This window comes from Stegostoma tigrinum, chromosome 5 (genome assembly GCF_030684315.1).
Source record: "Stegostoma tigrinum isolate sSteTig4 chromosome 5, sSteTig4.hap1, whole genome shotgun sequence".
NCBI lineage: Eukaryota > Metazoa > Chordata > Chondrichthyes > Orectolobiformes > Stegostomatidae > Stegostoma > Stegostoma tigrinum.
In genome coordinates, this window is record NC_081358.1 from 113,867,117 (window position 1) to 113,893,290 (window position 26,174).

Below are 26,174 nucleotides of genomic sequence, written 5' to 3' on the forward strand. Positions count from 1 at the left end.
GCTTCTAATAGTTTCCCCACCACCAAAGTTAGACTGCCTGGCCTGCAGATTCCTGGTTTACCCCTTGCTCCCCTCTTGATTTTCCTAGATCCAAGTTGGATGGCCAGGTTAGGGGATAAGAGGCCTGTGGTAGAGGGAGGGAGCAATTACCTTCAGAAAGGCTGCATCTGACGGATGCAAAGAGACCAAACGGAAGCCACTTAAGTGTGCTACTTTCCCAAATATGCGATAATGCTGGCTCCCAATTTGAATACTACTCAACAAGTTGCATGATAATTTTATACTGTCACATTACCCAATCCTCTATTCACTGCATATCTTAAATAATCTGTTCACATCGCTATTGTCCAGGCCTGTAAAACTCAGAGGTGAAATGGTGTGAGCATCAACACATGTTTGAAAGTAGTGTCTCCAGTTTATAATTTGGGAAAGAACAGATTGACATCTCGAAAGAAGTCAGTTATTTAGAACATTATGTTTTGGGTGCATCAGCATCTCAGGACTAACATCCATATTCGGCCAACGCTTAGAAATATGGTTAATTACATGACACTGGCAGAATAATCCAAATTTGTGATGTTGCTTGAGGGTCAGATATGGACCAGACATCAGAATAACTCTTCTGATCTTCTCCAACTAGTGCCATAGCTGAATACCATCCACCAGGACTCCAAGAAGGAAAACAATCTATAAGACTGGTGAATGAGACATTTGGTCTAACTTGCCCTGTTAGGGATCCACTATGTCCATTTCCAAACGCTACTGAATTGTTTCCCCAATAGGCAGGTTAAACAGCTCCTCCAGTAGCCTGAGATGCTCTCTGCACTGCAATGGTGTCTTCCACCAGTCCTAATAGTTGTGTTGAAATCTGGAGCATGATTTGAACCCAGAATCTAGTAATTGAAAGGCATGAATGCTACCAGCTGAGACACCGCTGATATAATACAAATCACACAAAATAATAGCAGTTTGCATTTTAGGTAAATGAGGCTCCATGTTAAACAAGCAGTCCAGCATGGCAATTTATTAACATTTGGCTGGAGTTCTTGTTCTGCAAGTAGCTTAATCATTATTGTCCTTGTTTTCCCTATGACCTGTGCATGAGGAAATGTGAATCATTAAATACAAAAGGAGTTCTTCATAAATGTGAATATTTGGCCAGGTTTATGTAGTCAAGATAACAGTGTTTCATGGTCTGAATAAATGATTGGAGTCAGACCAAAACCACATGCTTGAGACATATTCCAAGCATTGTGGGTGATTGCAAAACAGTAGGTGATTATTAACTACACTGTTTTTTTCCAGGGACCAGTCCTTGACTTTGCTCAGAGAAATCATAAACAAAATCCACTTTGCCATGTTAAATGCATTCAGATTGTGTGGTCCAAATCGGGTTCTAGATCAGTACATGTGAAAAAGAAAGAAAATGAATCAAAGCAGTGAACAGAAAGTACACATCTGGCACTCCTTCATCCAGTCTCTGAATCCAAACGAACTGAACCGGACAGTGAAGGTGATCAGTGGAACTTACTTACAAGGTAAGCAACTGGCAAAACCTTTCCTTATTTATAATAGCATGTCTGTCTAAGCTATTGATCAATATAATATCTACTCAAGTAATATAAATACCATTTGATTTTAGCCACTTTGGAGTTAGTTCAATTTGTGTGGACATTTTTTACGGAAAACAGTGAGTATATAAGCAAAGTGCAAATATACTGTTGTTTTCCCAAGGATTGTTATTTTTTGTTAAGTAGATATTACATCTAAACGATCCCAGATAAGTTTGGAGTATCATAACATTTTAAATCAATAATGTTCCCAAGAGGTACACTGCATCGCTGCAGCATAAAATTTGGCAGAAAGGAAAGTAAATGGCAAAGTAAGCATCATACCAAAAGCAAGGAAGGCATTTAAAAATCAAAATGAGATTTCAATGACTATTGTCTACGATTGGCAAACATTTCAAACTTAACCATTAGCCTTGTTCACTGATACCATTCTCACCTCTGCACCAAAAACTTTTATAATTAAGTTCCATTTCAGTGACACCAGCAGAAATTTTAAAATGGTTCTTCACCTCAGCATTGAAGCATTAAACCAAGATAACAAAGTGTGGGGCTGGATGAACACAGCAGGCCAAGCAGCATCTTAGGAGCACAAAAGCTGACATTTCGGGCCTCGACCCTTCATCAGAAACTGCCTGCTTTGATAGTTGTATAGAAAGATTCGATAACACTGCTCGAAGGAGAGCAAGGATCTCTCCATAGTATCCTGGCCAATGTTTATCTGTTAATTGACATGACAAGAATCAGAGATATTCTGATCAGAGTTAGAAACCCTTCTCTGATCAGAGTAAAACTTATGTACTTACCTTTAGATGATTACGCACTGGAGACTTGTGGGCAGTGGCCTCTTGTTATAAATCTGTGCAGGAATCCACAAATACGCCAGCTAAGAGGATCCCTTTGTAGGACCGGATCCATAGCAGATGATGATGACACTTACAGTGTGGCCATACTCAAGCATCAAAGAGCCAATGACTCCAGCTGAATATGCCAAATGCCTTCTAAAATGGTAGTGAAGCGTATTTTGTTGAGAGCACCTTAACATTCATACTGGGAACATAAGGTGATCAGGTGAGCCATTTTGCAGAGTGAGGGTGGTATGTAGGTATTTTGCCATGCAAAAAGATCACGCAAACTTAGAAAAAATGGGAAAATTCACACAACATATATTTAATAAAACTTGGCAACTAGATTAGTGCCAAGAACAATATCTTTTACCTCTCTTTCCAGAATTTTCTGAATTTTCCTATATATATCTTATCGCCTCCCTTCTTAACACAAGGATAGTAAGGATCACAATTCCATCTTCCAAAGACCATAATGACAGTATTCACAGCAAGTTTATATTGTACATTGAGAAGTACATTAAAAGAATGTCACCTTAGACATTAGAATATCTATTTAGAGTTAATTTTGTATTCTTTTGCCTCTGTACATGGAACAGGCTCAAGAATGTTTTGGTCTTTCATTTGGTAAGTTTGACCACAATTCTTCGTTATTAGATCTTTCCTTCCTAAAATGGCACTCTCAGATAGATCACAGCATTAGAATAGAAGCTATATTACTACTGTGGGCAACTCGTACAACTGACAACTGATTGTATTGCAGAAATGAGACTAACTAGGTAGCTTTTTCAGGACCTAATACAAACTTTAAAGTCAAATGGCCTCCTTCTACACTGCAAATTGTATGATTCTATCAGTGATAGCTGAAAGCAAAATGAAAGCTACAAACCATAGGTCCCTAATACAATCCCCTCTGTACCAAGTTAGCTGATCCTAGTTAGCCTGCTACTTGAAACTAGTCTCGGCATTGATGGGGCTGGGAAGTTTAAAAATACCAATTAAGATTTGTCCTTTCCATAAAGAATTCTGATGTAGTACATAAATGGAAATAGTTTCTACTGACACAAAGGTCAGTAACCGGAGAGTGTAGGTTTTAATGTAATTAACAAAACAGCAAGAGGTCAGATGAGGATTTTTCTTAACACAGCAAGTTGTTATAATCTGTAATGCACTGCCTAAACGAATGAGGTAAAGCCAATTGCAGAGAAAATTATAGATCTGGTGTGAAACAACATGATATCGGAGATGAATTGAACAAGCTGACATAGGCATGATAGGCCAAATGGCTTACCGTGGGATTGTGTGATGCAATGATTCATATAGAAAATTATTTGACATGGCCATCTGATAAGAACAGGATTAGGTTATTATGGTGGCTTAACAACTTGCCAACTCTCATTTTCCTGACAAAGGAACAAATTTCATTGAACCAGAGAACTCAGAATGCCTATGAACCACACCTCAAACTGACTTCAAGGGGAAAATAAGGGCCAAGGTTAATGCCCTGGGGACATTGGTTCATATTCTACCACAGCAGTTGACAGAATTGAAATTCACTTAAAAATGCAAAGAATGCAAAGCTGTTCTCCAGTACAGTGAGCATGAAATTATCTTCAATTGTTGTAAAAACTGTAATGTCCTGAAGGAAATCTGCCATCCTGACCTAGTTTGGCCTATATGTAATTCCAGACCCACAACAATTAGATTAACTTACAACAACTCTCTGAAATCAGTTCATAAATGCAGCACCGGCCAAATCCCTTTAAAGAATAAAGAAAACTAGACCAGGAAATCTATTGAATCTCATGTAGTAAGAATGCACAAATGAAGGAGTGTTATTTGTTTCATTGATCAGTCAATCAATTATTTGACAATATTTTTATTATTTTGTTTTCGCCCAGGGTCCTTGTACAATTTCTCCTTTTCTGAAGGAGATATTATTAGGATCACAGACCTAATTCCAACTGAGCTCAAAGCAGTGATTCTGGAAAAATATAAATTGGGAAAGACAATCTTGGATGTGCCGCTTTTCTATAAAGGCAAGCAATTTGCTTAATGTTTGTTTTAAATGATTGTAGCTTCTTGTTTACTTGTACATAAACAGTCTTTCTTTGACATTTTCCTATGTTGTTTAGAATTAGGTAATAAGAACTACAACTTGAATTCTCAAATGATAGAACTCATCAAGTTGCTATGGCTGCCCTTCTCTGAATTTTCCTTGTCTTCTGTCACACGCAGGCTTCACCATTGCTTACCATTTTCCAATTCTTTTTATGTTCAACTAATTGTTATGTTGTTTAACAGTTATGAGCTTGGTAAGGTGATCTATTCCAAATTACGCACTCTGAGCTCGTATCAGTGGAAAACTCCTCCCTGCGAAAGCTTCATGTCAGCACTGAGTTTTTGAGGGAGTGCTGAAACACATTTTCAAATTGAAGCTTATCTCAGGTGCCTTTTTTAAAATAATTCCTAACGATATGATATCTTCCATGACTGCCTTTGTCTGCCTCTTACGGAGTTCTTTTCAATTACATTGACATGAGGCTGCTTATATCGACAATTCAGATTGGTTCGTACATGCCTTCAGAAAGTGGAAACTTTTGGCTAACATTTCCGCAGCAGATAATTGTGCCATCTCTGTGATTTGAAAGTTGACAAATGAATCTATTTTTAGACATTGCTCGTGGACAGAAAACTTCATTTTGAAGCACATCAATTCTCATGTAAAACTGCCAAGCAGCAGAAAGAAGAAAGTATTGATGCTCACTCCTGAATATATTTCCATCATGCTATCTACTTCAACATTATTCTTGTTTTCAACCTTATGAGCACTTGATCATCAAACAGATGGTGACTGCTCTCTTCTGAATTAATTTTTCTGGACTCCTCTGTAACTAGCTTGATGGATTGAACTGTCAAAAAACATGTTCACCAATCTCATAACAGTGTGTTTATTTAGTCTGAAAAAAGGCACTTAACTAGTGGTTCTCACTGTAGTAATGCAATAAGAGGAACTGACATCTGTCATAAAATTGTTAACAACAAGGACATGGTCTCTCAAATCATATACCTTTTACGCAGCTGAGATTGAAGCAACATTGGATCGCTGCCCAACCTCCCGATAGTGTTTGGGATAAACTGTTATTATGCAGTGTCAAAAAGTATTGGAGACATAATACTATTTATAAGAGATTACCAAAAGTGACAAATTTAATAGCAAATTCTATTTGCTTAACCAAATTGTCGAGTCAGCAGCAGTCCAGAGATCCCCATCTTAATTTCCATCTTGAGGGTAATTAGGGATGAGCAATAACATTGGTCTAACCAGTAATGCTCACATTCTGTGATTAACTAAACTGAAAAACGGTATTTCATCCACATTCTTAAGATATTGCACATCATAAGGCAGATGTTTCTGTTTCCATGCCAAACTTCATTTTTTTTAGCATAACATGATATCCCTTGTTTTTTGCTGACAGCAACTATATTTCTAAAATGATCAGATTTCCATGTTTCCATGGACAGGAACTTAATCCCAATATTTGTTTTCACTACATGTCAGGGTACCAGTAAACTACAATAGAGACAGTTTTAATCTATTGTACTAAATACTTGACTGAACATGTTCTATCAACTGAGATAACAAGGTGTAGAGCTGGATGAACACAGCAGGCCAAGCAGCATGAGAGGAGCAGGAAGGCCAACATTTCGGGCCTAGACCCAGTTCATGTTCAATGAACTTGTAATGATTACACCAGAATCATTTGGTGAACACTGACTTGAAATTAGGCTTTCCTTATATTAGAGTATTTTTAATGCATTCTCATGAAATTTGTTCATCTTCCGTTTTAACAGAAGTGCTAGCAAAATTAATCTAAATGAGTCAGTGTCTATTAAAATAGCAGACAAAGGCCTTTCATAGAGATGTATTTTTCTTTCATATGGTACAATTGAAAGATCTTGTCAACACAATGCATTCCTCATTCAAAACTAGCTGACTATCAGCTGGCATTCACCATGACTGTCACTATCAGCAAAATGCAAGCACAAATTAAATCAAACTAAACCCTTAGGAATTGAATGGCAGCTATGTATCACCAAAGGTTCACTCTTGCATTTCACCAAGTCATTCAGTGAGAGACAAGCCATTGATCATCAGTTTTGATCTTAATATTCTAGCCTTGGGACTATTTGGCTTAATTATAACTATTGACTTCCCAGTGGCATAATAGTTCAAGATGTAGTCTCACCCTTCCCCCATTCACCTTCCACTCCCAGCTCCAAGTTATCCGCTTCATAGGGCTAAATTAAAAGTGAAGGAGTGAATGCAGGGAGGGGAAGCTGAAAAAGCTAGCAAAAAGTAACAGTATACCTTATCAAGATCATGATAAATAACCTACCTGTATTCCAAGCTGCAGTAAAATCAAACAATAGGTTTTTTTTGTTTTGAACAAAAATAGAAAAGGCTGGAAACACTTTGGCAGCATTTGTGAACAGAATTAACTTTTCAAGTTGATGTATTCAACTGATTTATTTCAAGTCAGGCCGAGCACTTATAAATTTAATGGAAACAAACTTAAGCAACAGGATTTTCCAGATACACATGGGGAGAGATCTGGAATAACTCACTTCAACCTCTACCAGATCTATATATGTACCTTTATCCCCGCACATGCTCCACACATTCATCTCATGAAGAATCAGGATCAATTAAGAATCAAGATGGTTAGCTGCATGGGGCTCTTATTACTCAGTGAGTTACATGTTGTATCTTGTTTGCAGAGAGGATTACAACGATATTACAATTGTAATGATATTACCAACAACACTCTAATGAGAGGAGTGAGGAAGATTTAATATACTGGTGCCAGAGAGGAAAGATCTCAGTGATATGAAGTTTTCAAGAAACTGGACTTGTTCTCAGAAGAGTGCAGAGGGTTAAGAGGAAAATTGAATTGATCTGTTTAAAAAGTTGGAAGGATTTTGATAGATGAGCTCAGAAGAAAGTGTTTTTCACGACAGAAGGGTTGGGAAGCAATGCACCCAAGATAACTAGCCAAAGAATCAGAGGCAACATGAGGAACAGAAAAACTAAAGGTAGCAAGCTGTTCTGATCGGGAATGTACCGATTGCAGATTCAGCAATAATTTTCAAAATGGTAATAGGTAAGTGCTTGAATTGGAATCAAAGTGAAGGGAAGGAGCAGAGGATTGGCAATAACTGAAAAGCTCTTTAACGAGCCGACGCAGGCACAATGAGTCAAATGGCTTCCTCCAGATGTGGTATTTGCATTACTTGTTGTTATCAATAATTTTGTTTTCATGCATTGACAAAATTAAACATTTTTAAGTTTTGACTGGGGAAAAGAGCAGGAAAGCTAAGGCTCACCCTCCCAAATGCTGCAGTAGTCACAGTCACTCCACAACAAAGCTGAGTCCAGGTATAGTCACACACAGATATATACATAGACACTTACACATACACATACACACACACATATACATGTATATACAGACTCACATCCGTGGACAACCAGGTACACACATTTATACACATTGACTCACACAAAGACACACATACACATATACACACATAAACACGCATCAAAATCTACAAACAAATACATACTCATTTGCGCGCGGGCATGAACAAAAACACATATACACACACACACACACACACACACACACAGATAGTCACATGCAGACTCAAAAACACACATGTGCACAGTTGCGCAGATACATGCATGCAGACACAAACACACATGCAACACAGTCATACATATGCAGACTCAAACACAGATGTACAGTCAGTTTGGGTATAACGCAATAGTTGCGTTCCTATGCAACATCACATTATAGAAAATTGAACTGTAGAAATAACGGGGCCTACAGGAAAAGTGAGGTTGGGGCAGACCACCAAAAAATACACTCAAAATTCCTCAAAAGTCACTCAAAACCCTGACACAAAGGATAGCACATTTTGCATAATTCAAATCTGATGATGAAAAAAAAGTAAATTTAATACTTTGCCTTGAAAGAGTGTCAAGATGACTTGATGGGGGGAGAAAGTTGTACTGTACTTCCCACAGAAAGCACTCCACAACAAAGCCTAATAAATGATCACATGATGTTGCCGTAGAGAATCTTTCGGCGCGAACATTGTACATATTCATGACATAATCATGTGATGTCACCGTATACTCCTCCAGTAGAATCTCGTTATCGACAACACAAGTTCACATTTTAAAAATAGCATTCCCCTGTTCATCAGACATGTTACAGCCAACTTGTGTTGCCAGAACATGCACTATAGCAGAACAGACTGTACTCTGCCAAATACTACTGATTGGAAACAAAACAGAAATTGCTTGAAAAGCTCAACAGGTCTGGCAGCATCTGTGAAGGGAAAAACAAGAGTTAACGTTTCAGGTCCGGTGAACTGAGTTCTGAGGAAGGGTCACCAGACCCAAAACATTAACCCTGTTTTTCCCTTCACAGATACTGCCAGGCCTGCTGAGCTTTTCCAGCAATTTCTGTTTTATTTCCTGATATATAGCATCCACAGTTCTTTTGGTTTTTAAACACTATTGATTATTCCCTTCTGCTTTATTGTCAGTAACTAACAGTTTAATTTTGCCATTTTGGTAAACAGTTCGCTTTGATTGTAGAAATCTGACTTCCCTGAAGCAATTGTCCAATGTACAGTTGTCAACTTCATAACACAAGGTTGAACCAGTCCAGTACAAATAGATTAAGATGAAGTGTGACATGTCTGAGTTAATCCTATTTTAGTAAAATCCCTCTTTGGGGCCATGACATCTAATATTGCCCACCTCACTCAACTAAGTAAAAGCAAAATCTGAATGTAGATATGATAGAAATATATAGTTGTAGAGTACTCCTTGTAGTAATATATTCTCATAACTGACTGTACCAGCGCATCATGCAAGAGAATACATGATGAGCAATAGGATCCTGGGAAGCACTGAGGATCAAAGATAGTGAATCGAGTAGATAGAGTAGTTAATAAGGCATGTGAAATACTTACCTTTGTTAGCTGAAATGCAGAGTTTAAGAGTAGGGAGGTTATGCTGGTGCTTTATAAAACATTGGTTAAGCTGCAGTTGGAGTATTATGTGCAGTCTGGGATCCACATTATAGGAGGGATGTGATTAGCACTGGAGCAGGCTCAGAGGATATTTACCAGGATGTAGCCAGGGTTGGAGAGTTTCAGTTATGAAGAGAGATTGAACAGATTGGGTTTCTTTCCTCACAGCAGAGGAGACTGAAAGGGGACATGAGTGAGAAATATAAAATTATGAGTGAGAATAGGTAGAGTAGACAGGAAGAAATCTTTCCCCTAGATGGAGGGATGAATGACCAGGGGCATAAATTTGAGGTAAAGTTTGGGAGTTTTAGAGAGGAAGTGAGGAAACTTTTCACCCAGAGAATGGTGGCAAACTGGAACTCACTACATGTAAGGTAGAAACAGAAACCCCCATAACATTTAAACTGTATTTAGGAATACTTTTGATGCTGAGACATACAATGCTATGGGTCAAGTGCTGAAGAGTGGCATTAGATTAGTTCAGTAGTTGTTTTTGGTTAGTATAGACTCAATGGGCCAAAGGACCATTCTCTCTGCTGTAGACTTGTATATGTATACGTGCATGAGATCATGGGAGCATGGTCAAATTTGAAAGGAAGTGGATTCTTCATTTATTGCTACCAAAGTGGACTTTAGATTCACCTTCACCTCTAACAAACACAAAATTTCTGCACTGAAGCCAATTATCTAATCAGTAACTACAAAAATCATAAATCATTATTAGGCAAGTGGTAACATTCAGAAATGCAGATCAGTTTCCATAAATTGAAGGAGCTATTTTCTCCCCTAATTTGCATACTGTTGGTATAGCCTTTATCACATTGGCACAATCTGCAATACCCAGGAGATGGTGAACCACTCAGAAAAATATGCAGCAAATGCCAACAGATTGATCATTTGGACAAAGAGACAATCACAATTGTATCCAATATAGTGTTCACAAAGTGTAGAGACGGTAGGAAAATTATTAATGTTCATTTAGAATACATCAATCAAACTGAAGAAATAAGCCCATCGAAGGTTTTTCTGCCAAAGCAAGACGGGTGTCTGTTCAGTTATCAGGCCTCCTGTTGCTTCAAAATGTACGTAAATAATATCCTGTATGAGAAGAAAATGCCATTGTTTGCAACTACAGGAAGTCCTGAGGACTGTCAAATGCCATATGTTTGTTTATTTTTCCTCTGCAAAGGCTATACAGAACTGTTTTAATACCTGTGTTAGTACATAAAGATAATTTTTATGATTAAAGAATTTAATTTTGCAATAAAATGTTTCAGCCACATTTACTTCCTTGTTATCACTGTAAAGAAATAAGATGCTGTCATTGTACGGGATAGCTGAATCACCAGAAAACAATGAAGACTGGGAATAATACACTCCTCCCTCCCATATTTCCATAGTTCTGACGTTATTTACAGTACACTGACCACACCCAAGACCATTTAGCTCAGCAGTGAAGGAAATGTATAAGTCTCATTACCAAACTGTCAATAATACTAGCAGACACCACTGCTTAAAGAAGTATGAGGCTCTCAACAGACTGGCACTCATCTTTAATGCAGTGACATCCACCAACTTTGATACCTGTCACAACAACTTTATACATTTCTAATTTCTAGTTAAGTCATAACAACAAACCTTATGTCTTCCACAATTTCGGTTTCTGACTTATAAACACAAGGCCATAAGATATAGGAGCAGAATTTGGCCATTCAGCCCATCAAGACTGCTCCGTAATTTGCTCATGGCTGATATGCTTCTCAATCTCACCCTTTCGTATACTCCCTGCTTTGACATTAGTGCATTGTTTTCCTGGAACTGGTAGAGGCAACGTTTGATTATTAGGATAGTCCAGAAGTCATAATGCAGCTCAGAAAGCTGCTGCCCCTACAGAATGGCTTTTGAAGCTCCACATCGAAGCCAACAGCAGGGAAATGTTAAAACCTGACTCTGGGGCCTACACTTCATGCAGACAGTTTCATGATCAATTTATATTAATGTCTCGAGTGTCTTTCTCATTGTGCCATGAAGAAAGAATGTCAATGTCTGAGCGTTGGAAGGTGTAACTGTACCATGTCCATCTCTCATTCAGTCAGGTTTCCCGCTTGTTTGTATAACTACAATAAGTATGAACTGAGCCTGAAACAGAAAATTTTAGTAGCTGTACTTCAATTATTGTGAGGGATAATAATTTTTTTCTGGCCCAGTAAATAAACTCTATATCAGATTTAACTTTGTTAAAGGTTAAATGTTAAAAGTTGATCACCAAGTTCTATTAAAATTAATAGATCTTTGGGTTCAGGAAATTGGGTTTAGTGAGCCTCAGCATGATTTATCATAATCTTTACGCTACTGAATAAATAGGGACCAAAGGATTATTGCAATTGCATTAAAATTGGCATTTAGTGCAGTTTTTTTATTCTGAAATTCCAGCCCTTACATGCCTGCTTGTTTTAAAATCTGATGCCCGTTTTCATTTCAGAATTGTGCCTGTTTGTTGCATTTCAGTCATGAACTGAGTTAGAATTTGCGATTGATTAACTCAATTAACTCGATGCGGTGATGCCAACAGCATGGGTTCAATTCCTGTATTGTTTGAGGTGATGGATGGTGGGGAGGGGAGGGGAGAGGCAAATGGAGAAATAAAAGGAAGACAGACAGACAGATGGTTTATTGAAACATCCTGGACACTCATTACAATGATACGCATAATCGTTATTCAGAACAGTGACAGCATTGTACTGGCGTCTCCTAACACTCAAGGGCTTGTTTTTAGAAGAGTGAGGGGTTAACTAATTGAAGTGTGTGAGATCCTAAATGGTCTTAACAAGTTGTACATGGGTAGGTAATTTTGTGAATGAATTCAGAACTCGGGGATGTTGTTTCAAAATCAGGGTTCACCCTTTAAAGGCAGAGATGAGGGGAAACTATTTTTCTCTCAGAGGGTCGTGTAACTTTGGAGCTCTGTCTCACATGGTGAAGGCAGGGTCACCAAATATCTTTAAGATGAAGGCAGATAGATTCTTATTAGTCAGGGAAAGTAAAATCTGGAACACAAACAAATCAGCCATGATCTTACCGAATAGTGGAGCAGGTTAGAGGGGCCGAATGGTCTACTTCTGCTCCTGATTGTTTGTGAGGATAAATCTCCTCGGCACTATTGCAAACAAGCAACTCATAAGAAAAATAATGTTGGAATTCGACAAAACATATTTGGTTAACCTTCTGGGCAGACAGTGTGGTTGGAAATAAGCAATCACTCGATGAAAGCTTCAGAATTTGCTCAACCGGTGTTGCACAGCTTTCTGGGCATTAGTTAATGTTTGTGTCTGCACAGCTACTTTCTGAGAACTGGTGGCAAAATATTTCCTGAAATACTTAGAATAATACCCGAGATGTGAAGAGGTAATTATGAAGATTGATTTGAAAGTAAAAAGCTATTGCCTGATTCACTGCAACTAGAAGACTTAAGAGGGAAGCTAAAATGCGTTCAAATTTATAAAAGATTTTTGAGTGTTAGTTACTAAACATTATTTCAACTGCTTAGTCAGTCAACTGGAAATTTGGGCCAGGATGTTTTTATACTGGTGTCAAGAGTTGAGAGTCTGATCATTTTTCCTATTCCACGTCCCCATCTCCTATCTAAACTCACACGCGCATGCTAGTATAAACCCCCAGGAGAGACTGGGTCGGGCTGGAAGTAGGGCTGCTGCTTCTGAGACAGATCTTACACAGGAGCTGAAGTGTTAGAAACTGGCTCATTTGAAAGTCTGCTTCCAGGGGTATTGCCACAATCTATTCATTACAGAAAGGTCCTTAGCTCTACACACGTCTCTTCCCGCTTCCCCATGCAACCTCCAGACCCAACGCTTCCTCCATATGTATAGTACTTCAATCAAAGCCTGTTGTCTTTGTTTATTTTTTATGTTTTGATGTAATTGTGCTGAGTTTGTTTATTTTGTGTGTGAAGGGCCATGCACTTGTTTGCTGTTCCTGCCTCTGTAGCACACCCTTTTCCCAGCCTTCTATAATTTCCTGGTTTTGTTCTATTCATGTCTTTTTTACAATGCCACGTATATTAAAACTTCCTTCTGTCTGACCGGAAGGTAAAACTGTGCCTCCAGTTGTTAATGAACTTCTAAAGCTGCATATGCAGTAAACCCAACTACCACTCACTGCCCACTGCCATCTCCTAATTACACATTCCACCTCCCTGTGGTTTCTTCCCAAGTCTATCAGTTTTAAGAGAGCAAAATGCCACTTCTTCATTAGTTACTTCTTCTATTGCTCAGATTTCTCTACAGCAGTTTGTATAATTCAAATTAAAACCACAGTTGGATTAAAATTGCTCATGTGTACTGAGTCAGTGAAGTCTGAGGCTGCACTGAAAGCCAGCTAACTTGCTCACCCTCACTTAGCTATTTCCTTCCACAGAAAGTTCTTCACTTCAGCAGACAATTGGAAGCGGGTTCCAGCTGTTAAATATTCATTGCACCTCAGTGCAGAAGAATCTCGAGCCCATTGTTCAATTTCAGCAGTCTCACACAACTCAGAATTAATACTGAGAATAGATGCTAGAGAAAATTAAATTCCATATTTTATCCGTGTAGCAGTTGTAAACTGGGGCTTATGTCAAAAGTTTTACCCTGGAACCTGCCATATTCCCCACAGTGGCAGTTCTGAGGTAAACATTGTACTAAAATGTGAATGTGTCAGTGTTGGCTTTTTTGTTTAAGAAGACTGATTCTGATTGGCAGGCTGCAGATAGTAAAGGAATATTTATGAGTAGCAAGAGTAAAGCTACTGTAAGGTTTAAGTAAAATTGCAAAGTTGAGACCAACGTTTACATGGTGACAGATTAATCCATCTGTTAACTGTTAAATGGCCTGATCTATCGCTGGGTCCACATATTAGAGTATGGTTTAAATAAGGCACTAAAATAAAATGCTATGTTCAAAGGCAAAGTCAAGTAATTTTGCCACCTTGTGGATGAGTAAGAGTCATTGTTAACCCTGGGGCTCAGATATGGTTTCTGGCTATGAGTATTAGGTGGATTTATGATAATTGTAGTTCTTCAGAAACATTTATTGCAGCAGCAATTCTTATTGAAATGCATTGATATGGGTATTTTCTCTACTGAATCTATCAAAACAAAACGACACAAAGAAAACAGTGATAATGGGAACTGCAGATGCTGGAGAATCCAAGATAATAAAATGTGAGGCTGGATGAGCACAGCAGGCCCAGCAGCATCTCAGGTGCTCCTGAGATGCTGCTGGGCCTGCTGTGTTCATCCAGCCTCACATTTTATTACAAAGAAAACAATTTGGCTCAATAAATTCACACCAACTCTCTTGCTTTTTCTATATAAACAGTAAGGATTTGTCTAATTGCAGGTAGGGAAGGCAAAACTGGCAGTTGGCTGTTCAGTGTATGGAACTTAGTTTCATTTTGAGTGGGAAAATCCCCAATTTTGGGAGTGCATCATCATTCCCATAACTTATCATTGCTGGTCTCATTTTAGTGAATCTTCAATATACCTTTCACACAGCTTTGGGGTCACACTTCCAAAACTTCACTGCCTGCCCTACCCCACCTTCAGCCACTGGTTAGAATTCAAGGCAAAGGCTTTTAAAGAAATTTTAAAGAAGTGAAACAGGTTCAGGGGGATTGTGAGGGCTTAATGATTAATTAATTCATTAATGCATGAACTCAGAAAGAGATTACTTTCCCATTAATTATGTTTCCATTAATTATGGATCTGCAAGACAAAAATCTTGAAATTCAGTCCAATAATCATGAATAGAATGATAACTAATTCTCTGCAAAAATAAAATCACTGTTTCCTAATGCAACCTGCAATTGCTGGCCAACTTGTTAAGTTAAATCAATCTTCTATGACTATGACTCTATGAATGAAATGTGACTGGTGAGAATGAACAGCTTAGTTGTCATCACCTTCAAGGTTAATGCTGATTCCAAATTTTGCAAAGAGCTGGACTTTAAGTTCTGATAACACTCAGTGAATTGTCTCCCCAGGGGTTGGCAAAGCATGGATCTCATTTTAGAGACTTTGGTTCACAGCTCCTACCATTCTGCATGCAACTGAACCACACCAGTGTTCATTACTCCACATTCTCAGTGGATATAAAGCCTTGTAGATTAAAATCTAAGCTCCTCAACAGACTCTTCTTCCTAGTCCAACGGAGCAACCCGTCAAGTGTCCGCCTTTAGAAGTCCCTTCGCTGAATGTCTGGAGTATTATTGCACTGACTTCCAACAGCCTTTCTGCTAGAATTCTACCAAGTTCCACTATCATCAAGCAGGGAATCTGCTCTCACCAGACTCCGCCTGGAGTCTCTCTCTCTACTTGGCACTGTTTTCAGTCTTCCATTCCAAGTCTCACTGGCTGTCCAAGGGTCTATGTCCAACAAGACCAGTTGCCCTCTTTGATCAAGCTGCAAAGGCTAGTACTTGAGTTTTGATGTGCTTCAACCCAGACCTCTGTCTTCATGATAACCAAATCACCTGATCCTGCCTCTGGGTAAACTCCAGGATGACCAAGATCCCCAATTCCAGCAGATTATACTTTACCCGAAATCAAAAGCTAAATGCCTTGTTGAGTCTCACATCTGTAACAATCTTACTATAAAAATCACAAACATTCTGAACCTTCAATTGTCTAAGAAACTGCCCAAGGCTAATGCAGACAGTAGCACAGTGGTAATGTCACTGGACTAGTAATCAGGAGATCCTGACTGGTGCTGTATTGAAAGGAGCTCAATCCCACTGCGGAAGTGGGAAGAAATTAAATTAAATGAATAAACCTGAAATGTATTGCTAGTCTCATTAATAATGGGACTAGCTGCATAACTCCTTTGGGAGCTAGTACAGACATGAGGGTCGAATGGCATCCCACTGTACTGTAAAATTTTATAATTCTTTGATTCAACATTGAATGGTGCAGTAGTCTCATAGGGCCAAATGGCCTACTCTAACAGCTATTCTCTTTAGTGAGGGGGCCAGGTCCACATTCACATTTTGTGTTTGCTTTTTTCTCCACCTAAATTCACTCACATCTTTAACGTTTAATGTATCTGTACTTCAGATCTCGTTACTTCTGCACTCCATTAACATGAAGGATCTATCAGAAGTGAGGAACTTTATAGCATGTTAAGTTATGTCATGGTTTAAAAGAGACAATTAAGGAAATGTGGCTCTGTTTCATCAAGTTTGATAGTGATTTCCAACCACATATGAATGGGATAGAGGGCAACATTTCTCTTCCTTCTGAAGTTACAAATCAGGCACTGTAATTTGTTTGCTTTTCTTCATAATCATTTGAGAAGGCATTTTTATTGCTGCTGGTTGCATTCGCATAAAGGGTCCTGCTTTCAACCCAGGCAATTAATTAGCAAATTTATTGAACAGCCTCCTGATAGCTGTATCTTAAAATGAATCCGGTAAAAAAGAAGCAAAGATGACAACAGTCCCACCCCTCACCCCATTCTGTTGATCAGTAGTCTGGATTTTTGCTGGCACTGCACCATCCAGAGTTAACATTGTTGTTTAACTCTCTGCCAAATGGTGTAGCAATTAAGTAGTGGATCAAATGCAGTAAAATGCAATTTAGGTGCAAAATTCTAATAAATTCTTCTTCCCACTTTTACATGATGTAAGGTTATTCTGGCATTCACTGGGTTAATAGCTGACATTATTACTACTTCACAAGCATACATGAGACTTGCTGTTTTGAGAGAGAGGACCATTAGCAGTGTTTGCTCTACCTCCTGAAAAGACTTGCGTTTGTTGAGGATTTAAATGGCACTCATCCATTTTGAAGGCTACACTCGGAGTACAGCTTCTCCAATATGAAGGCGCCTGCCAAGCAGAACGAGCAAAATATTGAGAAATGCCTTTTGGAGAAACCAGTTTTTGGCAAACATTTACTCAGCAGCACACACAGTTTTGCTTCAATTTTTAAAATTTGCATTCTTCTAAATATCTCAATTGTGCTTGTTCATGAAACAAATTAAACGTGGAACAATCCTGGTGTTAGCTGTGTTGCAGAGTTCATGTTCATTTTTTTAAATCAGCTGAAAATCCATTAAAATTTATTGTTGGAAAAAATAAATAACTTAAATTTATAAAGAGCATTTACCATCTCAGAAACCATACCAAATGTCACTTACTGAGCGAGCTTTTATGAATTGACTTTGTCAACACAGAGCTTTGTACGAACAGAATCAACAGAGCAGAAAACTCGAGAAGGGATCGTACAGTATGGCCAAGTGAAATAGGGATTGATAGGAAGGGTGAAGGGTGAAACAAATTTAAAATATTATATATGAATGCACGAAGCATAAGAAATAAGGTGGATGAGCTTGAGGCTCAGGTGGAAGTTGGCAAGTATGATGTTGTGGGGATAACTGAGACGTGGCTTCAAGTGGGCAGGGCCTGGGAAATGAATATTCGAGGCTATACGTGCTATCGAAAGAACAGACTGGTGGGCAGAGGGCGTGGGGTGGCCCTGCTGGTGAGGAATGATATTCAGTCCCTTGCGAGGGGGGTCATTGAGTCAGGAGATGTAGAGTCAGTATGGATAGAGCTGAGAAATTCTAAGCGTAGAAAGACCCTAATGGGAGTTATCTACAGGCCCCCAAACAGTAGTCAGGATGTAGGGTGTCAGTTGAATCAGGAGTTGAAATTGGCCTGTCACAAAAGTATCAATACAGTTGTTATGGGAGATTTCAACATGCGGGTAGACTGGGAGAATCAGGATGGTACTGGACCCCAAGAAAGGCAGTTTGTGGAGTGCCTCCGAGATGGATTCTTAGAACAGCTTGTACTGGAGCCTACCAGGGAGGATGCAATTCTGAATCTGGTGTTGTGCAACGAACCGGGTTTGATCAGGGACCTCAAAGTAAAGGAGCCATTAGGAGGAAGTGACCATAGTATGATAAGTTTTAATCTGCAGTTTGAGAGGGAGAAGGGAGAATCGGAAGTGTCAGTATTGTAGTTGAACAAAGGGAACTATGGAGCTATGAGGGAGGAGCTGGCCAAAGTTCAGTGGTACAATACCCTGGCAGGGATGGCAGTGGAACAACAATGGCAGGTATTTCTGGATATAATGCAGAAGGTGCAGGATCAGTTCATTCCAAGGAGGAAGAAAGATCCTAAGGGGAGGGGGGCCAGCCGTGGCTGACGAGGGAAGTTAAGGACTGTATAAAGATAAAAGAGAAGAAGTATAACATAGCAAAGATGAGTGGGAAACCGGAGGACTGGGAAGCTTTTAAAGAGCAACAACGGATAACTAAAAAGGCAATACACAGAGAAAAAATGAGCTATGAAGGAAAACTGGCCAAAAATATAAAGGAGGATAGTAAAAGCTTTTTTATGTATGTGAAAAGAAAAAAAATGGTTAAGGCCAAAATTGCGCCCTTGAAGACAGACACGAGTGAATTTATTATGGGGAACAAGGAAATGGCAGAAGAGTTGAATAGGTACTTTGGATCTGTCTTCACTAGGGAAGACACAAGCAATCTCCCAGATGCAGTAGTGGCTGAAGGACCTAGGGTGATGGACGAACTGAAGGGTATTTATATTAGGCAGGAAATGGTGTTGGATAGACTGTTAGGTCTGAAGGCCGATAAGTCCCCGGGACCTGATGTTCTGCACCCCAGGGTACTTAAGGAGGTGGCTCTAGAAATTGTGGACGTTTTGGTAATTATTTTCCAAGGTTCTATAGATTCAGGATCAGTTCCTGTGGACTGGAGGGTGGCAAATGTTGTCCCACTTTTCAAGAAAGGATGGAGAGAGAAAACAGGGAATTATATACCATTTAGCCTGACGTCATTGGTGGGAAAGATGCTGGAGTCAATTATAAAAGATGAAATTACGACTCATTTGGATAGCAGTAACAGAATAGGTCAGAGTCAGCATGGGTTTATGAAGGGGAAATCATGCTTGACTAATCTTCTGGAATTTTTTGAGGATGTATCTATGAAGATGGATAAGGGAGAGCCAGTGGATGTGGTGTACCTGGACTTTCAGAAAGTCTTTGATAAAGTCCCGCATTCGAGATTGGTGAACAAAATTAGGGCACATGGTTTTGGGGGCAAAATACTGAGTTGGAATGAAAATTGGCTGGCTGACAGGAAGCAAAGAGTAGTGATAAACAGGTCCCTTTCGGAACGGCAGGCAGTGACCAGTGGGGTACCACAAGGTTCGGTGCTGGGACCGTAGCTGTTTATGATATATATTAATGATATAGACGAAGGCATTAAAAGTAATATTAGCAAATTTGCTGATGACACAAAGTTGGGTGGCAGTGTGAAATGTGAGGAGGATGTTATGAGAATACAGGGTGACTTGGACAGGCTAGGTGAGTGGACGGATGTATGGCAGATGCAGTTTAATGTGGATAAATGTGTGGTTATCCACTTTGGTGGCAAGAACAGGAAGGCAGATTACTACCTCAATGGAGTCAAGTTAGGTAAAGGGGAAGCACAACGAGATCAAGGTGTTCTTGTATATCAGTTAATGAAAGCAAGCATGCAAGTACAGCAGGCAGTGAAGAAAGCTAATGGCATACTGGCCTTCATAACAAGAGGAATTGAGTATAGGAGCAAAGAGGTCCTTCTGCAGCTATACAGGGCCCTGGTGAGACCGCACCTGGAGTATTGTGCGCAGTTTTGGTCTCCAAATTTGAAGAAGGATATTCTGGCCATTGAGGGAGTGCAGCGTAGGTTCACGAGGTCAATTCCCAGAATGGCGGGACTATCATATGTTGAAAGATTGGAGCAATTGGCTTGTATACACTTCAGTTTAGAAGGATGAGAGGGGACCTGATTGAGGCGTATAAGATTATTAAGGGATTGGACACTCTGGAGGCAAGAAGCATGTTTCCGCTGATGGGTGAGTCCAGAACCAGAGGACACAGTTTAAAAATAAGGGGTAGGCCATTTAGAACAGAGTTGAGGAAAAACTTCTTCACCCAGAGAGTGGTGGATATATGGAATGCTCTGCCCCAGAAGGCAGCGGAGGCCAACTCTCTGGATACTTTCAAGAAAGAGATAGATAGTGCTCTTAAAGATAGTGGAATCAAGGGTTATGGGGATAAGGCAGGAACAGGATACTGATTGTGGATGATCACCCATGATCATAATGAATGGTGGTGCTGGCTCGAAGGGCCGAATGGCCTACTCCTGCACCTATTGTCTATTGTCTATTAACACAGGACAGTACTACAAAAAGGTTAAGGAGGCCAGAACAGTCTGCATGGTTTGCACAAATGAAATAGAATTGCCAAACTGCACTTCCAGAGTGTGAAGCTCTGTGCAAGGAGTTTTAATTTGCTCAATGAACATCCAGTTTGGGTTCTGCCAGGGCCACCCAGCTCCTGACCTCATTACAGCCTTGGTTCAAACATGGACAAAAGAACTGAATTCCAGAGGTGAGGTGAGAGTGACAGCCCTTGATGTTAAGGCTGTATTCAACCAGATATGGTGTCAAGGAGCATGAGGAAAAGTGTTTTCAATGGGCATCAGGGGGCAAACTCTCCAGAGATTGGGGTCATACTTGATACATAGGAAGATGGTCGTGGTTGTCGGAGGTCAATCATCTCATCTGTAGGACATCTCTGCAGGAGTTTCTCAGGAAGCATCTTTAGCTTCAGGAACAGCCTTGCGTACATCATAAGGACAGCAGTGAGGATATTTACTGATGATTTCACAACGTTCAGCACTGTTCAAAACTCTTCAGACACTGAAGCAGACTATGTTCAAATGCACGAAGATCTGGACAATATTCAGGCTTGGGCTGTGAAACAGCAAGTAACTTTCGTATCACACAAGTGCCAGGTCATGACAGTCTCCAGTAAGAGGCAATGTAACCACTGCCCCTTGACATTCCATTCAATGGTGTCACTATCACTGAAACTCCCACTATCAACATCCTGGGGGTTACCATTGATCAGAGCCTGATCTAGTTACATAAATATTGTGGTTACAAGAGCAGGTCAGAGACTACGAATCCTGCTGAAAGTAACTTAGCTCCTGACACCCCAAAGCTTGTCCATCATCTACAAGGCACAAATCAGAACTGTGATGGAATTCTCCCTACTTTACTGGATGAGTGCAGCTCCAATAAAACTCAAGATACTTTATCGCATACAAGACAAAGTAGCCCACTTGATTGGTACTACATCACAAATATCCACTAAAGATCGTTAAACAGCACATTCCAAATCACTTCCATGTAGAAGGACAAGGGCAGCAGATACACGGGAACACCACCACCTACCAGTTCTCCTCCAAGCCATTCACCATCCTGACTCGGAGGTATACTGCTGTTCCTTCACTATTGCTGGGTCAAAATCCTGGAATTCCCTCCCTAAAGGCATTGTGGGTCAGCCCGCAGCACATGAAGCGCAGCAATAAGGCAGGACCTTCTCAAGGGCACCGACAGACAGGCAATAAATGCTGACCAGCCAGCGACGCTCACATACCACGTATGATTATAAAACCGTATCTAATAACAATGATAGTATTAGCTGTGGCTCAGTCGGCAGTATTTTCATTCGAGTCAGAAGACCGGGTTCATGTACCAATTCTTGAGTACAAGATCTTGAGCACACCAAAACAATACTGAAGAAATACTACAGGGCTGAGGGTGCTATCTCTTCACATGTTATCTCAGACCGAGGACCTAATATTCTCCTAAGTGGATATAACAGATCGTCTGCAACACTTTATTGAAGAACACTTGGTCAAATACCAAACTTTAGGAATTCCTGAGGTTGTGAGGGGCACTACAGATCTCTGATGTAGATATGATGGAAGGAAAAGTGACAGTGGGCCATTCAGTGCAAATATCTTATTCCAGTTGGAGTTTATCTCCTGAGTCCTCATCATGCCTTGGTGTTGAGTCACACTCTAACTGGGACTTTGACCATTGATGATGTTGGCACAGATGATCTTGCCATAATCTTAATTTCGTTCGTGGGGCCTTACTGCGTGCACATTGGTTGCTGCGATTCCTGTATGGGAATGCTTACTGACTTCAGAAACAGAAGTACTTTTTAAAATTTAAAATGCAGTCACTGTGGCTTGTAATATATAAGGGAATGTAAAGCCCAACATTTTTCCTTTCTCTCCTTAATCGCACTGTTAATAAGGATTGGTTAGGCAGATGCAGTGCGCATTTCTCAGACTCTCAATATCTGGTTTTGTACAATCTACAGCCTGTAAGCTTCTGCTGCCATCTACTGAAATTCTGCAACAATTTCGCTCCTAAAAAATAGCAAGAATGACTGATGCTGGAGTCAGAGATAACACAGTGTGGAGCTGGAGGAACACAGCAGGCCAGGCAGCATCAGAGGAACAGGGAAGTTGATATTTCAGGTCAGGACCCTTCTTCAGAAATGGGGAGGGGAAAAGAGCTCAGAAATAAATAGATAGTGTCAAGGAGGCAGGGGTGAGAAGGAGGGCTGGTCATGGGATGAGGCTTTGTTTTAATTCACCAGTTTTAAAATTTGCCCTCTCCCGGCTTCATCCCACGTCCAAGCCTCCCTCTCATCCCCGCCTCCTTGACCTGACACAACCTGCCCATCTTCAGCCCCACCCATCCCAATGGCCAATCCCTACCACTGCCTACCTGCACTCACCTATCACCATCACACCTACCATCCCCAGTCCCAGTTTCTCTACACATTTCCAAGGTCGCTTATCCCTTCCCATTTCTGAAGAAGGGTCCCAACCTGAAACATCAGCTTTCCTGCTCCCCTGATGTTACCTGGCCTGCTGTGTACCTCCAGCTCCACATGGTGCCATCACTGTTAAAAAATACTTCAGATTGCCATAACACTTTTAACATGACCTATTAATACCAGATGGACCTGACCATTGCTGTAGGAAACAAACATTCCAAAGAAAATTACTTTGTTCACTGTATTGGTAGTTTAATTAAAAATAGGACCAACTAAAACAGAGCACAGCCGCACAGCACATGGTGGCTCAGTGGTTAGCACTGCTGCCTGACAGTGCCGGGGACCCGGGTTTGATTTCGGCCGTGGGTGACTCTGTTTGGAGATCACACACTCTCCCTGTGTCTGGGTTTCCTCTAGGTAATCCAGTTTGCTCCCACAATCCAAAGATGTGTATGTTAGGTTGATTGGTTGTGCCAAATTGACCAAAACGTCCATGGATGTCTAGGTTAGATGCATCAGCCATGGGAAATATAAGGATAGGGCAGGGGGATGGGTCTGGGTGGGATGCTCTTTGGAGGATTGGCGTGGACTTGTTGGGCTAAATAAATGGTCTGTTTCTGTGCTGTGGGGGTGCTATAACCTAATCAATAATTCCAACATCACCCTCACTTTTGTAACTTCAGTGCAAAAACCTAAAAAGATCTCAATGTAACAATTGACCCTTTAGCCACTGGGCTTTCTGAAGAGGCAACAATTCTTTCAGACAGCCTGTTCCAAGCACATGAATAGCTTGCATTTATGTCACTCCTCCAGACTAGTAAAATGTCCCCAGGTGCATCAGAATAGGATTACTAAGCAATATTTGACCCTGAATCATAAGGACAAAGTTAAGACCGATGACTAATGCAGAGATTGTGACGAAGTCAGCCAGGCAGATCTCAAAGAATATGAGTTCCCTGATTGGGGCTAGTAGCCTGGCTCCAATTAGGGAGTCCTGGCTGACAGATATAAATAGGACTGTCAGGGTTTCTGCTCACTCTGTCACTTCTGAACTAGATCAATCAGTGTCATGCCCTATCCACAAGTTCGAAAAGGGTGACTTGGTGATAGGAAACTCCCTTCATGGTGTTATTTCAGCTGAAACTATGCTAGAGTGATAGGTTTTAGGGAATACCTCAAAAAGGAAAGAATGATGATGAGGCAAGAGAGATCTAAGATTGAATGCCAGAGCTTAGGCCTCAGCACCTGAAGGCACATTAATGGTGAACCAATTAAAATGAACAGTGCACAATGAATCAGAATTGGAAGAGTGTTGAGCCATAGGGCTGATGGGGAAGCATGGGAGAACAGTAAAATGAGGGTCTAAAAAGCAAGATTGAGAATTTTAAAACTGAATTATAGCTCAAACTGGAAACTAATCTAGGTCAGTGAGCTGCAGGTGAATGGGTGAACTGCGGAATAGGATACAGGAGGCCAAGCGTTGGATAACTTTGAGCTTTCATAGAAGGTAGAATCTGAATGGGCAGCCAGGGCTATGTTGTAATGTTTAAGTACAGAGAGGCAACAAAGCTATATATCAGGATTTCAGCAACTGATGAGTTGAGGCAGGGTCAGAATTAGGAAATAAAAGTCACGTAAAAATCCAAGTGATGGCATAGATATATGTTTGGAAGCTTGTCTCAGTGTGAAATGCAATTTCAAGGAGGTGAATGATCCGCTTCAGCCTCAGGCTCAGATTGGGGGTTTTGGGGGCAAACTGGCCAGTGGCCAAGTGGCCTTGTGGTATTATAATTAGATCATTAATCCAGAGACCCAGGTTGTGTTCTGGAGACTTAGGCTGGATTCCCGCCATGGTAGATCGTGGAATTGGAATTCTATAAGATCCGGAATTAAACATTACATGATGACTGTGGCACTATTATTAATTATCAAGAGAAATTCATCTGGCTCAGTAATGTGCTTTAGGGAAGGAAACTGTCATTCATCCCCAGTCTTGTCTAACATGTGACTCAATCCACAGACACTTAACTCAGTTAGGGATGGGCAACAAATGCTGCCTTGACCAGTAATGTGAATTCATCCTGTGAATAAATGTAAAAAAGACACCTGTGGGCAAGTTTCTGGTGGGGACCAAGAACAGTAGCTTCAGATTTCCATAAATAGTGAATGAGCATTTAGAGATAGTAGACGGAATGGAAGAGGTGCTGGAAAATGTCATCAACCTACATATGGAACTTAACATTCTGTTTTCTGACAATGTTGCCTCAGTAATCATCAATTCAAGGAACTCGGCATTACTTCCTTTTTTATTCTTACTTTTCTTACTGTAAATTTGGGTCAGGATCAATGGACTGAAGGGTCTGTTTCTGTGCTGCATGACCCTATGACTCTCGATGGTTTGAGTCCAAAAAAACATAAAAACCAGAGCTAGGCAGCCAATCAGGACACACTGGTGAAGACAGAAAGGCAACATTAACATATGTGTTTGACAACACTGGCCTGAATTTTCACCTTGTGCTTGGAAACATAGATCAGCCCCATTTCCAAATTACAAAGTCCAAGCCCATCTCAGAACCATCTTCCTGCTCTACTATTGGCTCCGAGACACATGAGAAGGGATTGTGGTTTGTGAGCTATTGGGCAAGGCAGGTGGAGCGTACGTGTAGAGGTGGGATAGTCCTGACAGTGACGCTGATCTCCATATTATGCTTATTCTTCCTAAATCCTACTCTTACTACCTTCACTACCCCGACCAAGGCCATCCTCCACCTACATTCCTCAACTTCCAATGGTCCTCTATACACTAAGACTCTTGCCTCTCAATCCCAATACCCCTTTTCAGTACCATCATATCACCACAGACCCACAGTAACCTATCACATTCTCATGCCCACGATGTATCCTCCATAGTCACTCAGCCAATGTCTGCTGTGCACAGATGTC

General features: G+C 40.4%; 1 protein-coding gene across 4 annotated transcripts in view; it reads left to right on the plus strand.

Annotated features, from left to right (window-relative positions):
• Nucleotides 1-1,292: 1,292 nt before the first annotated feature.
• The window catches only part of LOC125451428 (protein THEMIS3-like), a 41,849-nt gene continuing 16,967 nt past the window's right edge, over nt 1,293-26,174 (plus strand). For 3 of the 4 annotated variants that reach the window (XM_048528489.2, XM_048528490.2, XM_048528491.2), the window contains exons 1-2: nt 1,293-1,538; nt 4,315-4,452. In XM_048528489.2, coding sequence (XP_048384446.1) covers nt 1,427-1,538; nt 4,315-4,452 — 250 coding nt within the window. In that variant the 5' untranslated portion in view covers nt 1,293-1,426. The remainder of the gene's footprint in view (nt 1,539-4,314; nt 4,453-26,174) is intronic. The other variant, XM_048528493.2, reaches the window with a different exon arrangement.